At 49.5% G+C, this 15,788-nt stretch overlaps 6 protein-coding genes across 6 annotated transcripts; 5 read left to right on the top strand and 1 right to left on the bottom strand.

The window, feature by feature from the left end:
* Positions 1-339: 339 nt before the first annotated feature.
* UHO2_02898 (uncharacterized protein) lies at positions 340-1,641 on the top strand (the record flags this gene model as incomplete). The annotated part of the gene is made up of 1 exon (XM_041555686.1): positions 340-1,641. One exon carries the CDS (start codon positions 340-342, stop codon positions 1,639-1,641), a length of 1,302 nt encoding a protein of 433 aa, XP_041411620.1.
* Positions 1,642-2,377: 736 nt separating this feature from the next.
* Positions 2,378-2,936, top strand: UHO2_02897 (uncharacterized protein; the record flags this gene model as incomplete). The annotated part of the gene is made up of 2 exons (XM_041555685.1): positions 2,378-2,615; positions 2,800-2,936. 2 exons carry the CDS (start codon positions 2,378-2,380, stop codon positions 2,934-2,936), a joined length of 375 nt encoding a protein of 124 aa, XP_041411619.1.
* A 4,043-nt stretch (positions 2,937-6,979) lies between these two features.
* Positions 6,980-7,570, top strand: UHO2_02896 (uncharacterized protein; the record flags this gene model as incomplete). Its single annotated transcript, XM_041555684.1, has 1 exon — positions 6,980-7,570. The coding sequence occupies one exon, from the start codon at positions 6,980-6,982 to the stop codon at positions 7,568-7,570; it is 591 nt and encodes a 196-aa protein (XP_041411618.1).
* A 1,928-nt stretch (positions 7,571-9,498) lies between these two features.
* UHO2_02895 (uncharacterized protein) lies at positions 9,499-10,539 on the top strand (the record flags this gene model as incomplete). The annotated part of the gene is made up of 1 exon (XM_041555683.1): positions 9,499-10,539. The coding sequence occupies one exon, from the start codon at positions 9,499-9,501 to the stop codon at positions 10,537-10,539; it is 1,041 nt and encodes a 346-aa protein (XP_041411617.1).
* Positions 10,540-10,891: 352 nt separating this feature from the next.
* Positions 10,892-11,794, bottom strand: UHO2_02894 (putative BUD23 - Protein involved in bud-site selection; the record flags this gene model as incomplete). The annotated part of the gene is made up of 1 exon (XM_041555682.1): positions 10,892-11,794. One exon carries the CDS (start codon positions 11,792-11,794, stop codon positions 10,892-10,894), a length of 903 nt encoding a protein of 300 aa, XP_041411616.1.
* Positions 11,795-12,318: 524 nt separating this feature from the next.
* Positions 12,319-15,786, top strand: UHO2_02893 (uncharacterized protein; the record flags this gene model as incomplete). The annotated part of the gene is made up of 1 exon (XM_041555681.1): positions 12,319-15,786. The coding sequence occupies one exon, from the start codon at positions 12,319-12,321 to the stop codon at positions 15,784-15,786; it is 3,468 nt and encodes a 1,155-aa protein (XP_041411615.1).
* Positions 15,787-15,788: the final 2 nt, after the last annotated feature.

Genomic DNA, 15,788 nt, shown 5'->3' with positions numbered 1-15,788 from the left:
ATCGGATCGCTTCCTTCGGCAATTAAGGGGATGATGGTGCGGAATCTGCACGTCAAAGAGGTGACAGATCGGATCGGATTAGATCGGATCGGATCGGGTTTTCTTGAGCCGATTCGTCAGGGTCCGCTCTAGTGCAACACTCTCAACACCGTGAATACTCGATATCTGTTGGACATGTACTTTCTTCCTCATTGCTCACTCCTATCAACCATCCGCTGTCATCTCCGCTCTTCGTTGCAGCATTGCAGGCTATGTCGCAACTACCACTACGTAACGCAGCTGCACTGACATAGCACATCCTCTTCGCTTAAGCATCAGCGACCACCAAAGCCGCCCACAATGTCTCTCGACCTCGACTGGTCCCTCCTGGACGAGACTCTCGCAGTCCGCTTCCTTGAAACCATCAATCGAGCACTCGAAACCTCCGCTTGCAAACGGCCTTCCTTCATGGGCGATATCCACTTCTCAAACCTTCAATTCGGTTCAGACCCACCCGACGTCTCCATCCGCTCTATCACGGACATCTGGCCAGATTTCGTCTCGCTTGATGAACCTCCCCTCCGTCGCAAAACACGGCATGCAACACCAGCATCAAATGCAACCACTCTTGTCGAGCCTACCACTGAAACTTTCCCCCTAGGTGGTGCGGGTGGGGGCGAGATGCCAGTAAGAACGTATACTCAGTTCGATGACGCTGTTGCACCGCATAGGGTTTATGGACCGGGGAGTGTGGTGGGGAGTAGTGTGCCCGGCACACCAGGTGTAGGGGTGGGATGCTACCAACAATGGTCCACAGCTTTAGCTTCGCGAGGTATCCGCGCTAGCGGAGGGGCAGGAGGAGGTAGCTCCTTAGCCCAAACCCAAGTAACCAGCCCCATCGACTCAATACCTCCATCACCAAGCTACTTTCAACACTGGCAACAACTTGCCTCCTACAATTCTCGGCAACCTAGCTTCGATGCCTCCTCCACCTCCTTCTTTGGTGGTGCCCCCGGACCTCAAAGCAGTGTTAGTCAAATCGGCATGAAACGAGACCAGAGCTCAAACTCTCTTCATCCGCCTCAATTTCATCCTTCGCGGCCATCACTTCGGTCGACTCCTGCTGCTTCCTTTCGATCGCTTTCCGGCCAGCTTTCTGCTAGTCAGATCGAAGAGCCCGCCTCCACGACCTCCTCTTGGGGCCTGCCTTCACTACAAATGCACCTCTCGCTATTGTGGCCAACAACAACGTTCCGCCTGACGATCTCTACTAGCCTCCTAATCAACTATCCTAGTCCCGCGTTTATGTCTTTACCCCTCCAACTCTCGGCGACAGGATTTGTTATGCGTGCAGGACTAATTGTGGCACTGGAAGGCGAACAGCATAGAGCGCATTTATGTTTGGTGGAGGAAGAAACGGAGAATCCCGAAGAAGCACAAGGAGGAGCAGGGACGGGAGGAAGGAAGCAGACTCCAGGACAGATTATACTGCCACAGCTGACGTTTGAAAGTGAGGTGGGCGAGCATGAGAAACATGTTTTGAAGAATGTAGGCAAGGTGGAAAAGTTTATTGCAGAGGTGATCAGGAAAGGGTTGGAGGAGGAATTGGTTTATCCGAATTATTATACTGTTGATTTGCCTGGGGGGAGGGGGAGAAGTTAATGCTATACCAGTGAGCCAAGAGAGCATATCTAATGTGATGGATTGTGTGTGTGATGTGATGATGTCTATGACAGGCTCGCTGAGTTGGCGTGCGTGTGCAGAGCTGTGACAGATCGTTAAAGCAGTTCTTTCCGTGGCTGTGCGGACGTTGAGGCAGTCAGCGGCAAGTGCGGGAGCGAAAGAACATGCTGAGCTGCTTGACGGGAGATACAATCCACCTTGGCAAAGCATATAAGGTCTAAACTTCGAGTCCACCTCAAACTTTGGCCATCAGCTCGTCACAATGATGTTTGTTCTGCAGACTACGCCTGTGACTTGCGAGACTTGCTACTAGGCTGTGTAGGACTAGTCGAAACAACCTAGGCAAAGTCGCAAATGTCTCGTGCTTTCACGAGAGCGGTGGCCCACTATGTAAGCGAACAAGGGTGGACGTTGAGGCTGATGAAATGTGCAAGAAGACTTGGTCTCACGGCGGAATGAAAGCAAGGCGAGAAGCAAATGCGAAAGCTTACACAGGTGCGGATAGTGCGGAAGACATCAAAGGCGTTATTCTTGGCCTGCTAGCCGCTCCGCAACGACATCCATCCTCTCATCACCTACATAAACCCTTACTCTTACAAGCCTCCGAGCTTTCAGCGGTCAGGTACCACATCATTAGCTTCTCATACCGCACCTTACCTTGACCTTGACCTCCATCTTCTTCATCATAACTCCCCCGTTTCTCGCTACATCCGCAATGTCAGTTACAATCTTGGTGAGAGTCAACCTCCTGCTCCCCACCTCAGACTATGTGTACCGAAGCATGCTTTACCGTATACCCTTCCTCCAAGACGTATCTTGCGAACTCCACGGCAACGACGTTGCATGCCACGTCCCGGCTCCAGAAGGAAAAGAGTGGGTCTCAGGCTGGTTTCACGTCCCAGAAGGTGAGATGGCGAAGATGCTTCTCGCTGTGAAATGCATTGATTGCGAAGGTACGGTCTGTACTTCAGTTTTGGATTGAGAGGAGAGCTGGATGGAGTGAAGATGGTCGTCAGGCGTAGCTAGAGTGAGGTGTTCATCACGATGATGTGCAGCGCGGCTCATTCGGCCGGTAGAAACAAGATCAGAAAATGTTGTATCAGATAAGGCAGATCCCCTCTTAAAAACCAATTTTAGCACTCGACCAACGACAAGTTGCCAATTTGGCTTGTAGCGAGTCACTCCCGCTCTCCTCCCCGCTTTCCTCTCTCATTCTTCGGTCCAACGCAGCTTTTCATATCCTTTTCCCCGCGACACCCTTCTGTAAGCTGTAGGAAAACTACCCGAGAGAGACAATAAAAGCAAAGAAAGATGTTCTCGAGCTAGCCGGAGATAGCACCCAAAAAAATGACGTGGATTAGTTGAAGATGCGTCGGCATCACAATGGGAATAATGGGGTCCATGGAGCATAAGCAAGACCTAGATGAATACTTGATGAGAAAGGCTGCATAAGGTTGGAAATACATGTGGGATGCATATGCATTTCCATAGTGACACACATTGGATAGCAACTCAGGGGTGACTGTGAACGGTGACTCATCATGAATAAATGTGGGATGGGAAGCAACCATCAAGCATATATACATGTTCATACACACAGTAGCATACTGATAGAAATGACAAGCATCTAAGAAGTTATATGCCTGTGTAGTTGAGCTTACAAGTAGCTCCGATCAGTTGCATTTTACTTCCAATCTTCAACTGATTAAGAGTCTGAAGCTCTACTGACTGAGCCAGCTGGGATCCCTTCACTGCCATGTCAGACAACACCGAAATGCAAACTGGTGCAAGCAAAGCAAAGGGAGGTAGAAAGGGTAAAGCTCCTCAACTGCGAGTCCCTGATTATGATGCCACCAATGAGACAGAGGTTGAAGCGACTGATGAAGAAAGTGACCATGACTCTGATCAAGACAGCAGCAGCAAGCAATACAACTTCTGCACTCTGGTGAAGCTCCTCGAGCCAGTGCCCAAGTTAACATCACAAAGCTACTATAGCTGGAATGTCCATGTCAAATCTTTCCTCCAATCTGTTCCCCACACCATGAAACACCTTGAGGGAACATATGACAAGAAACACCCCAGGTGGGACCATGTATTCGATGATGCCCTGACAAATTGTCAGAGGTCACGTGCCTGAAACCTGAGATCGGTAGTTGTATCAATACTATTACCGATTCTGTCGAGTTATGCGACAGTGCTTGTGGTATTGTGATTCTTCACGAGATATGCAGTAGAGCCATCTCTATTACTTTTCTCACTCGAATCTGTAGTTGTGATGATGCTATTGCAGATTTCGACTGACCACTGTCAGACACTCCATTCAGAGGTAGCTTGGCACGATCAATAACTTATGCAAACTCGCTGATGACACCAAAGGTCTGGTGTGAATATGGATTGGTGGCATCGACACAAGTGTCCAGTGCATCGACTATGCTTGAGGTGATCCCCAGACTGCAGTGGATGACTGCCTTTGGTTCTATTGAGATCTGGACCACTGGTTTGCTAAGAACTGCCTTCGGATGTCAGGAAGCAGTGATACAACACATGTGCTTCGATGAGGAGCAATCTATTGATTGCAACTTATGCTGACTTGAAAACTAATGAGTACTTATGTTTCTAAAGTATTGACTAGTTGTATGGTGAGTAGAGTGGATGTCCCTCCACTCGATCATTTGTGACGAGAAGGTATGGTTATATACCTCTTCACAGCGTTGCCAGCGACACTGCTCTGACTCTCTCTCCAGAGAGTACCTTCGCCACCGAGTACTGTGCAGGAGTCTCCACTGAAACTCCCCCCTCACAACGCCTCGTTGCTCCTGTCTTTTCTGAGCTGTATCAACTCCATCGACACTGCTCCTCCTCCTCATTATTGGTTTGCCAGTGCCTGCCACACAGCTCCTCTTCCCTCAACTGGCAATGGTTCTCTTGTCTGCATATCTCCTGAGCCCCTGAGCAGTAACCGTCTGCACGCTTCGTGAGCTCAGTCCCTGTCTCGGCAGCACTTGATCCTCCTCGCTTGCGAGCGTAGTCCCTCTCGCATGTGAAATTGCTGTATGAATGTTGTTGTCACTGATCTCAACAAAATCTGCCATACTATCATACTTACTGCAAATTCTGGTAAGATCTGTGATATTGAGTTCATTTGTGCAGATCCCAATGAGATCTGTCATAGAACTGGGTCTACTACCAATTCCACTGAATTCTTCTGTAAATCCACTGATCCACCTGATCCTTCGATTCCTGCGCTACCTTCATATGAACTGTCGGGTCTTCCCGCTTCCTGCGCCGCCAAGCCCATGACACAAATGCAGTATGTGGCACTATCGACACCACTGGGGAATACAACATCAACTATCTAATCCTTGACATTGTTAGGGAACACCATACATTCCACCAGTTCTGGAAGAAGATTGAGAATGGCTTGACAAATGAAGCTATTGCAACCTCATGCCAGATTGCCCTCATAGCCCAGTTAGGCAAGCTCAGGATGTACAACTCTGATGTCCAAAAGCTCATTCAAGAAATCAGGACCATTCAGACAGAGAGCAGCCTACTGGGAAAACCATTTGCAGATGACACTTTGTTTTCAATTCTACAAAAGTGCACTATTTGCCACCCTGTGTACAAAGAAACAGTTGCTACCATCAGTCAACTCACCTTCAATGCCCTTGCTACAGCTTTGACTATCTGACAATCAGCAGTTGAGAATTACCCCACTCAGAAGATTGACCCACATCAAGCCAATGCCAGAGTCGCTGGCAGCAATGACCAAGAAGAACCAACTGCAAAGGATGAGAAGGACAAAAAGGACAAGGACAATGCCAACACCAAAGTTGCTGCTCAGCCTCGAAAGCTCTGGTGCTGGGTTTGCAAGTGACTGGGACACAGGATCAACCAGTGCAATGCTATGGTAACCATCCTGGAGAACTCCCCCCTTGCCAAGACCAAATAGGAACCATGGTGCTCTTTCACACTGAGTTGGCAGAGGCCCCTAGGCTCTAAAGAAACATCTCATTGGATCTTAGACTCAGGGGCCAGTTATCATATGGTTAATATTTATAGCATGCTCATCAATCCTAAAACTTGCCAAAAACATGTATTCATGGCTGGAAGTGAAGTCTTAGAAGCAACAGCTATTGGAGATGCCAGCATATCAACAAGTAATGGAGATATACTACTCCACCATGTACTATATGTTAGGCATCTCAATGTTAACCTTTTGTCAACCAACTTGCTGACAGATGAAGGAGCATGAGTGACTTTGGACTCTGCTGGTGGGCAAATACACTTAGCAAATGGTATGCTACTCAAAATGACCAAGAATCATGAGCGAGGACTCTTAGAGTTCTGAGGCAATACATGGCAACAGAATGCAATGATCACATCAACGCTATTGTTTGAGGACATTGATGAAGATTTCAAGCAGAAAGAGAGCAATGCCAGGACATCTAAGCAACAACTATGGCATGAGCATCTAGGGCACCCAGGTTGAGACAAGACAAGAGCCATCACCAACCTTTTAAGGGGCAAGAACATAGCTGAACTGGACCCAGATATGGCTCAAATGTGTGAGCAATGCATCTGATCCAAGAGCACAACAGCTTGAATGGGACAAGGTAGTGGTGAGAAATCCATCTCCCCACTTGACCTTGTCCACATTGACTTGATAGTCAACTCATCACATGCAGCAGAATATACATGTACACTTGTGTTGGTTGATGACCATAGCAAGTACATGTATGTGCAACCTCTACTACAGAAGAGCCATGCATTCCCCAAACTCAAAGCTATAGTATCATACCTTGAAAAACAGATGGGAAGGAGCTTAAAAGCCATATGATCAGACCAAGGAACAGAGTGGCAAAGCAATGACATGCTCGAATGGGCATATGATAAAGGTATAGAATGGCAGATGACAGTCAGGTACAACAGCAAGCAAAATGGATGTGTGGAAAGAATGAATAGAAGTCTAGGAGAAAAGATGAGAATGTTGCTCATGCAGAGGAGACTGCCGAGAAGCTTCTGGCCATATGTGATCCAGGCTGCAGCATTCAAAATGAATCTCACACCTAATGTTGATGGTGAATTCCCATATCAAGTCATGTTTGGGAAGCCACTGGAATGGCTTATAAAGCTCTTATGAGTCTTTGGATGTTTGGCATGGGTCAACATTCCCAAGGTTAAAAGAGACAACAAAAAGCTGGACCAACGAGCAGTGGCATCTATTTTCTTGGGGTATAGTTTGGAAAGAAGAGGGTGGCTCTTTTATAGTCCAGACTATAATCCAAATATATTCTGGAGCAACTCCATAAAGTTCATGGAAGATAAGTGCTGGTCTGACAGAACAGAATGGTGCCCAACAAGAGTGCAGTTGCTGCCAGCACTAGCAGATGAAGCAGATCTCAGTGATTTAGGGTACACGAATGAAAATCTTTTTGATGAAAAGGAGAGGGAGCCCCATGACGAGTATCTGAACATGAATGCAACCAAAGGGTCAAATGGTGAAGAGGACTTTATTGAGGATATGGCAAGATATACAAAGAACGAGACCGACTCCGAAATGCAGGCCAACAACCCAATTCTCAGGTTCATGGTAATGAGCAATGATAGACAAAGGAACCTAGATCCAACTGTAAGTGAGGCCTTATCTGGAGAAGACAGAAAACATTGGGAAGAAGCAATGTGTAAAGAGTTGGATGGACTCAGAGCTATGGGTACATGGGAAATCACCAACCTCCCAAAGGGGATGAATGCTGTTGACATGCATTGGGTCCTAAAAATTAAGATGGATGCAGATCTAATCCCAACAAAATTCAAGGCAAGATTGGTAGCTCAAGGGTTCATGCAAAGAGAGGGAATTGATTATACAGAGGTGTTTGCACCTGTGGCACCTATCCAATCTATCTGAGGGGTCTTAGCCATAGTGACCATGCAAGATTGGGAAGTGGACTGCATTGATGTCAGACAAGTGTATTTGAACTCAATGCTACACCATGACATGTTCTTAAAGCTGCTGATTGGAACCAAGGTCCCTCCAGGAAAGTATCTGAAGTTAATCAAGGGACTATATGGACTAAAACAATCAGGCAGAGAATGGAACTTGGAACTGGATTCACATTTGTGAAGGATGGGTTTCTACTGCATGCTGAGTGTGCCTTGTCTGTACTCGAGAGGGACCAGGGGCAGTCTAACTATCATTACAACATATGTGGACAACATGCTCATAGCATCCCCCAGCCATAAGGAGGTAGATCGAACCAAGAGGGAAATAATGGCCAAATGGGGCACAGAAGATAATGGGCCAGTGAGAGAGTTTTTGGGTGTATGCATCAACTGAAACAGAGCACAGAAGAGGATGTCTCTTGATTTATCAGCCTATATTAGAGCAATGGTGAACAAATGGTTACAAGCAACCAGTCAGAAGTCTCGGGTACCAATGCAAGGAATAGCCAGCATTGCAGGGGGAGACAAATGCAACCCAATAGAAGCTAAGTGATATCAGGAGCTAGTTGGACAACTACTATGGGTTTCAAACACCACATGTCCAGACATATCATTCATGGTAGGGGTACTGGCAAGATACATGTCAGGTCTGACCAATGGTGCATGGAGGGCAGCCATCCACCTTCTTAAATACCTGAACCAGACCAGTGAGTATAAACTGATGTTTGGAGACAGATCGAACAAGCATTTGTAACATGCAGTCACTATGTACATGAATGCAAATTGGGCATCAGACTCAACAAATGGATGAAGGAGTACATCAGGGGCCATGACATATGTATATGGGTGCCCTGTTAGTTGGAAATCACATGTCCAAAAATGCATGGTGCTATCAGCCATGGAAGCTGAATTTGTCACTGCCTCAGAAGCAGCAAGGGAAGCACTCTTCTTCTCTTATCTTCTCAGGGATCTAGAGGTGGGAACAATTCAACCAATCTTGCATACCAACAGTCAAGGATGTATTCAGGTGAGTAAGGACCCAGCAAAACATTGGAAACTAAAACACATAGATACTAGGTACCATTTTGTTAGGGACCACATACAGGATGGGGAAATAGCAATTGAATTCATTGGGACAACAAACAATGTGGCAGATATCCTAATGAAGCCACTGAAGGGGTTGACAACATCCCAGCTAGCACAATCATTGGGACTGGAGATGCCATCGAGGGGGGGAGTTGAAGATGTGTCAGCATCACAATGGGAATAACGGGGTCCATGGAGCATAAGCAAGACCTAGATGAATACTTGATGAGAAAAGCTGCATAAGGTTGGAAATACATGTGGGATGCATATGCATTTCCATAGTGACACACATTGGATAGCAACTCAGGGGTGACTGTGAACGGTGACTCATCATGAATAAATGTGGGATGGGAAGTGACCATCAAGCATATATACATGTTCATACACACAGTAGCATACTGATAGAAATGACAAGCATCTAAGAAGTTATATGCCTGTGTAGTTGAGCTTACAAGTAGCTCCGATCGGTCGTGTTTTACTTCCAATCTTCAACTGGATTTCTAGGCGAGACTGGCGCTGAGCCAGAGAGAAAATCTCGGTAATTACCAAAATAAAAGGCAAATTCAAGCTCTTTTCCGGCGTTATCAAAAACAGCAAGAAAACTGTTGACTCCCGCAATGCCTTGTATCGAGTATTTGCCATTCTTCTCTCCTTCCACCACCATCTCCTCACACACCTCCTTGGTGATCGTTCAACTTCGCACTGAGGCTATCCCGCGCTGGCTGCCCGATATCTATCATCGCACGCCCAACCCTTCTCGCAAGTTCAATCTCACCTGAATAGTCAATCCCTCACGCTTCTCCCGCCATGTCCCACCCCGTAGCAACCGACGCTGCGTTGACGCACAACTCCAAGGGTGTAGTTTCTTCGACCTCTGTCGACCCCACCGGTACCGTCCTCGTGATTGGCTCCATGGCCTCTGCCCAAAGCGGCGCATATCAAAAAGCCGTCGAGACCTACTCTGGCCGTCAAGTTGAAATGCACATGGTCGATCGGCTCACCGATGGGGCAACCTCGCTTCCCGCCAGCACTTACCCTCTCGCTCATCTCGTCGTATCCTACGCCGATGCCGCATCTGCAGTTCTCCTCTCCTCCCTCCACTCTGCTCTCCAGCCTTTGGCAAAAGTTATTGTCCAAGCAGGCGACCTAGTGGATGCAACTACAGCTCAAAACGTCAAAGCGGAACTCACCATCGCTGGCTTTACCGACATCCAAACTGATGCTGCTGCCGGTCTCATCTCCGCTAGCAAACCTGCCACTTGCACTAGCTCGTTTTACATTGGTTCCTCTTCCACTTCCTCCGCCTTGCCTCTGCGTCGCAAGTTGGGCTCCTCCACCTCCTCTTGCGCTAAAAAGTCTTTGTGGGCAACTCAACCAGCCTCATCAACCGACCTGATCGACGAATCCTCTCTCCTTCGCGATGTTGATTTCATCCCCTCAACCGCTGTCAAACGTCCTGATTGCGACGTAGGTCCTGGTCAGGGTAAGAAGAAGAAAGCTTGCAAGGGTTGCACCTGCGGTCTCCGCCAACTTCAAGAGGAGGAAGAGAGGAGTGCAAACAGCAATCTAGTTCAGCTGGATACAGAGGATATGGACATGCCCAACGCTCAACCCGCACAGGCTAATGGTGGAAAGAGAACGGAAGTGGCGGAAACGATCATCGGTAAGGATGGAAAACCAAAGACGATCAAGAGGATTCAGGTGGATACAAAGGGCGCGACAAGCTCGTGCGGTAGTTGCTTCTTGGGCGATGCATTTAGGTGTAGTAGTTGTCCTTATTTGGGCTTGCCTGCCTTTGAGCCTGGACAGAAGGTCGAGATTCCGGCTGGTATGGATGATGACATCTAAGCAGAGCAACAGGGTTGTAGATTGATAAAGCAAGTCGTCTCTCTTGTGTAAAATGTGCAATTGATTGTGATTTCGCTTTGTACGTTGGCCTGTGATAATGTTTGAGTCTGAGAAGAGATGTTGTAAGCATGCACTGAGCCGTCAAAGCGTCGTGGAGCGAATGTGAATCGCATCCTTGTTGATGAGCATCTCTCACGCAGGTTGGGCTGAAAATGTCTCGTTGGCAAGCCCATAGCCTGACACACACCGGATCAGGTGTACTCAACACACGCATATAATGGATACGGGTATAACAGATGCTTGGATGATTGCAATGCAGAAGAGATGAACGACGCAACAAGAGGATGCAGGTTTAGAACCCAGCCTTCCTCCTCCTACCAGTATACTTACTATCCAGCGGCACATCCTCCTTGCCCCTCTTTCGATTCAACTCCTTCTTCCTAAGGATATACTCTTTCGCAGTTTCCCCACCTCTCTTCTTGCCCTTCTTTCCTCCCTTTCTCCCTTCTCTATCCAGCCTCCTCTTCTCGTACTTGACGCCGTTCCTGCGACTTGCCTCTCCTGCTTCCTCATGGTCATGCGTCAGTCCTTCCGGCAGCATCTGTTTCTCCGCCTGCCCGTTCGGTCCGACGATCATCTCTCCACCGACCCACAAGACCAGATAGAACTTCTTGGCCTTCCTCGAGTTCGGATAATCAACCACCAAGCCGCCACCAAACCCAGCACGGGTAGCGAATTGCATTATAAACTTGACCTGATCGTCATTTTCCGGATAGAACTGAAACACCGCCCTCGCACCTCTCGACAAACTTGAGTATAACGTGGTGAAGAATGAGCTTAACCTTTGTGCTGGCTTGTGCGATGTCGCATCAGCATTACACAGCCACTGTAGGACAGAGATAGAAATGGCGCCGTCGAACGATCCTGCACGGAAACCGCATCCTTGGCCTGCGTCAGCTAAGAGAAGGTCTCCTTCTGTATCTTTTTCTAAAGCGACTTCAAGCATGGAGGGGGAAATGTCGAATCCGATCCATTCATGGCCCTGGTCGGTGATTATTTCGCCAGAGAGACCGGATCCGCAACCGATGTCGAGGAGAAGGGCGGGGCGACGGTGCGGAGGAAGCATAAGCAGTTCGAGAGCACGTTCGGCCATTTCTGCTTGAATTGTTTGAACGCGCGTGTTGGCCGTGTATTTGGACGCTTCGATGTCGTTGTAGAATACTTCGGGTGGTGCTAGGTGTTCGGGTCGAGACATGATGGGCGAAGGGGATACTCGGATGTGTGTATAGGTTGGAGCAAGAGGCATGTGGTCTTTGTGTAACGTGTGGTCTTTGTGTAACGTCTGTTCTTCTCAAAAAGTTTCCAACAGCAAAGACCGAGTTCCGGTCAAGCGATGTCGGCCGATAGCAATTTAACTTTTGTGGAGGCATAAGAGAGTGATATCGGCCGATAGCAATTTTGGCATTTGTGGAGGCATGAGAGAGCGTGAATCAGAGTTGGCATTTGCACGTCGCCACACGCTTACATTGCCGGGAGACCGTGCTGAGCTCGCTCTCATCACCACCACATGCTACGACACGAGTCCCGACACCACCTCTGCTATCGACATCGAGGCCATCCAACGACCTTCTAAACCCACTCTTTCTCGCTGCGGAGGCCAATGCTGTCAGCAGAGCCCGTTCCGGTGTCCATCACCCCTGGTCGTACAGTTGGCTTCAGCAGCGGTCAGAGAGCTGCTCATCTTCATTCTTGCCCCAAAGATAGATCAATGCAGTCACAATGATGGTCGCTACCTTGCGGGCCATTCTCGCTTCATCCGCATTCTCCTCATCCTCAACATCACGCTCAGCATCGACCTTGGCATCAGCTTCACGTAGAATCACCACCCTACCTTCTCACACTCGGACACGGCATCACATCAACCCCGCACCCGTATCCACACTCAAACCCTCTCACAGCCGCAGCTACGCCTCTTTCCTCGGCCCTGCCGGCGTAGAACAGGAGCCTAACGCGCTACAAGCCACAGACCCGCTCCTAATCTACCGTGCCAAAGTCGCCCGCGGCGAGTTAGAAGAGGACGAAGAACAACTTCGTGCCCTCGTCCAACTTCGACGTATCAACCGCGTTCTTCGGGACTATACGCCTCCCGCACACCTTCTCGGGATCTTGAATGAGGATGTACAATCGCAATCTTCGTCTGCGTTGGCATCTGCGATCGATGCACGGCTGCGTCCTGGTGCACGCGAGTTTCAAGTCTCCCCCTCATCCCCTTCTAGTGGCAGAGGTGAGGGCAAGATTGCGGAACTAGTAAAATGGCTCTCCCAGTCTGAAGGCTTAGCAGAGCTTGGAACACCGAAAGGTTTGCTGGTTACAGGAACACCCGGAACAGGTAAATCCATGGTGATGGATATATTCTACGACTCACTCCCCACTTTGTCCAAATTCCGTCGTCATTACCACCACCTCCTTCTCGACGTCTACAAGATCATCTGGGAAGAAGCTGAACGTCGGCGCATATCCGTATCCACATCCACCGCTCCTTCCACTGCCACCCGTGAAATCGGCACTGGTGCTATCTGGACTCGCACCCCCGGCTCAACCGGCAAAACCGCATCAGCTTGGAGGCGAGCTTTACGCGGAATGCCATTCTTCCGTCCTGACTCTCTTGCAGACGATCAATCGGAAAACCTATCCTACGTCCCCGGTCCAGATGGAGACGCGGTGAAAACAACTCTCCCGCTCCACGCCGCTGCGCATCTTTTCCTCAAACACGGACATGTATTGCTGTTCGACGAGATTCAGTTGGTGGATGTCGCTAGTGCCGGGTTGTTGAGGAGAACATTGGAAGCGTATTGGAGGCTTGGCGGGGTAGTGGTGGGGACGAGTAACAGAATTCCCAAAGATTTGTACGCTAGCAATGTTCAAAGGGGACAGTTGACGCAGTTTTTGGAGATTTTGCAGGAGAGATGTCCCAATCATGAGATGAGGAGGAGGAGGGATTTTAGAAGAGAGCCTTTCTATCGTAAGCAGTGGCTTGAAAGGAATTCGAGCGAGGGTGAAGGTGAAGGTGAGGCTTTACCAGCACAGCAAGTTGGCGGGCAGACATCCTACTTGCTCCGCAGCGAAGCATCCAAGTTCAACCATCTTGTCTCGGAAGCGGTAGCGAATAGGCCTTTCGAAAGTGCGACACTCACTGTCTATGGTAGAAAACTCGACGTTCCGCGTTCCGTAAGCGCTAGTGAAACGCACCCAAGCGTGTGTTGGTTCACATTTGCAGAGTTATGCGATTCACCCCTCGGTCCTGCTGACTACCTCACTCTCGCATCCACCTACCACACATTCATCCTCGAAGGCGTCCCACAGATGACGCTGATGCAGAAGAATCAAGCACGAAGAATGATCACCCTCCTCGACGCGGTCTACGAAGCTGGATGTCGCCTCATTGTCCTAGCTGATGCTCGACCGGATGATCTATTTTTCCCTGACGCAGAAAAAGCAGCTCGACACGCAGCACAAGGACCTGCTGCTGGTCCTGGCGATGTTCGACCCGAACTGCAATACAGGGCTGTAGGTGGAGGCGGCAGGCAAGATGTGGTAGATATGTCCGCCAAAGGCGTTCCCTCGCCCTTCCTCACCCCTCCTCCCGGCCAAAGCTATCCCGAAGAAGAGAAGTTGGCCAATCGCAAAGCGGGCCAACCAGTGGACTACAGCACAGACGAATTCATGACTGACTCTCTGATCATGGCTGAAACCCTATCCGAAGCTATGCAGGATACAGAAGAAGGATTCCGCCCGCACGTCTCTACTTATTCCTCTGATCGACCTTCTCGCCCCGCCCAACTTGCCGCAGAGGGAGCGGCGGGGAAGAAAGACGACAACGTCGGCTTTAAGCACTTGGCGATCTTCAGCGGGGAGGATGAAAGGTTTTCGTACCAACGGGCCGTCTCGCGTCTGTTTGAGATGAGTCATCCGGATTGGATGCGGAGGAAGGGTTGGAGGCCTTTTTTGAGCGATGAGATGGAAAGTTGGTCGGGTACTTGGAAACAGGCGGAAAAGGAGGCGGTGGGGAAGGCGGTGGTGGCGGATGCTGCTGCTATAGCCGACGCTGGTACAGACTTTGCCGGGGAAGCTAGCTACGAAACGGCGAGTTTCCCAGGCAGAAGAGAAGCTCAGACCAAGTTGGCGAGGGAGATGGAGGCTTTTGCTGCTAACGAACTGCGCAAAAAGCAGGAGAGGGGGCGTAGCGAGCACGGCCAAGGCAAAGAAGGGGGTAAGGAAGGATACCAACCAGACTTTTCCCCAGGTCCAATTGGTAAAAAGCGCAATCGCGACCAGGGCGCTCCGGTGCTAAGTGAGGCTCATGTCTGGGGAGTTAGGGAGGATTGGGGTAAGAAAGCTGGAGCCTGGGGTAAGGGTTCTGCTATTTTCTCAGAGCCAGAATGCTCCTCCTCATCTACCTGTTCTCCTCGAGGACCTAGTAGGGCGAGCACTGCTGGGCCTAAATCTGGAGATGGGAGTGGAAAGCGTTGCTTCCACACCACCTCTTTCGCGCATGCGCGAGTCGCGGCTCTGGACCACTATTCGACGCTCCAAGTGGCCCGCAGTGCGACGCAAGCAGAGATCAAATCGCAATTCTACAAACTCTCCAAAGAGCTCCACCCGGACGTCAACGCCTCTGACGATGCCAAAAAACGATTCCAAGAAGTCTCGGAAGCATACGCCACCCTGGGTCACCCTTCCCAACGCAAAACGTACGATCGTCAATCCCAATCCCCCTCCACTCGCCCAAGCGCTTACGGCGACAATGTCCACACCGGCTTCGGCTACACCCACAACGCCCAAGACAACATCAACCGTCGAGCACGTGCGACGTATGCGTGGGATTATCAACGACGACGCAAAGCGCAAGAATCATACCAGTATCAAACTCAACCGGGCGGTGTTGGAGGTGGTCGAGGAAGACAAACGCACTCGAGCATATTCAGGCAGTCAAAGGATGGAGCAAGTGCATTTGAAACACTAGCAGCACAACAGAGAGCAAGAGAGGCAAGGAACAGAGCAAGGCAGACGCGATCCAAGGTTTACAGTGAAGAGGAGAGGATGTATGAAGCGCATGTAGCCAATCCGTTGGTGAGATTTGCACAGGTGGTCGTCATGCTGTATTTGGTGTGGAAGGGGGGGACCATGTTTACTGCTAGTGGACCTACGGGCGGGAAGGAAGCAAGAGGAAAAAGTCAAGGGCGATAGAT

The sequence above is a fragment of the Ustilago hordei genome (assembly GCF_900519145.1).
Source record: "Ustilago hordei strain Uho2 genome assembly, contig: UHO2_contig_04, whole genome shotgun sequence".
NCBI classification, from domain to species: Eukaryota; Fungi; Basidiomycota; class Ustilaginomycetes; order Ustilaginales; family Ustilaginaceae; genus Ustilago; species Ustilago hordei.
Note: the sequence above shows the minus strand (reverse complement) of the source record. Positions and strands in the feature narration are given on the sequence as shown.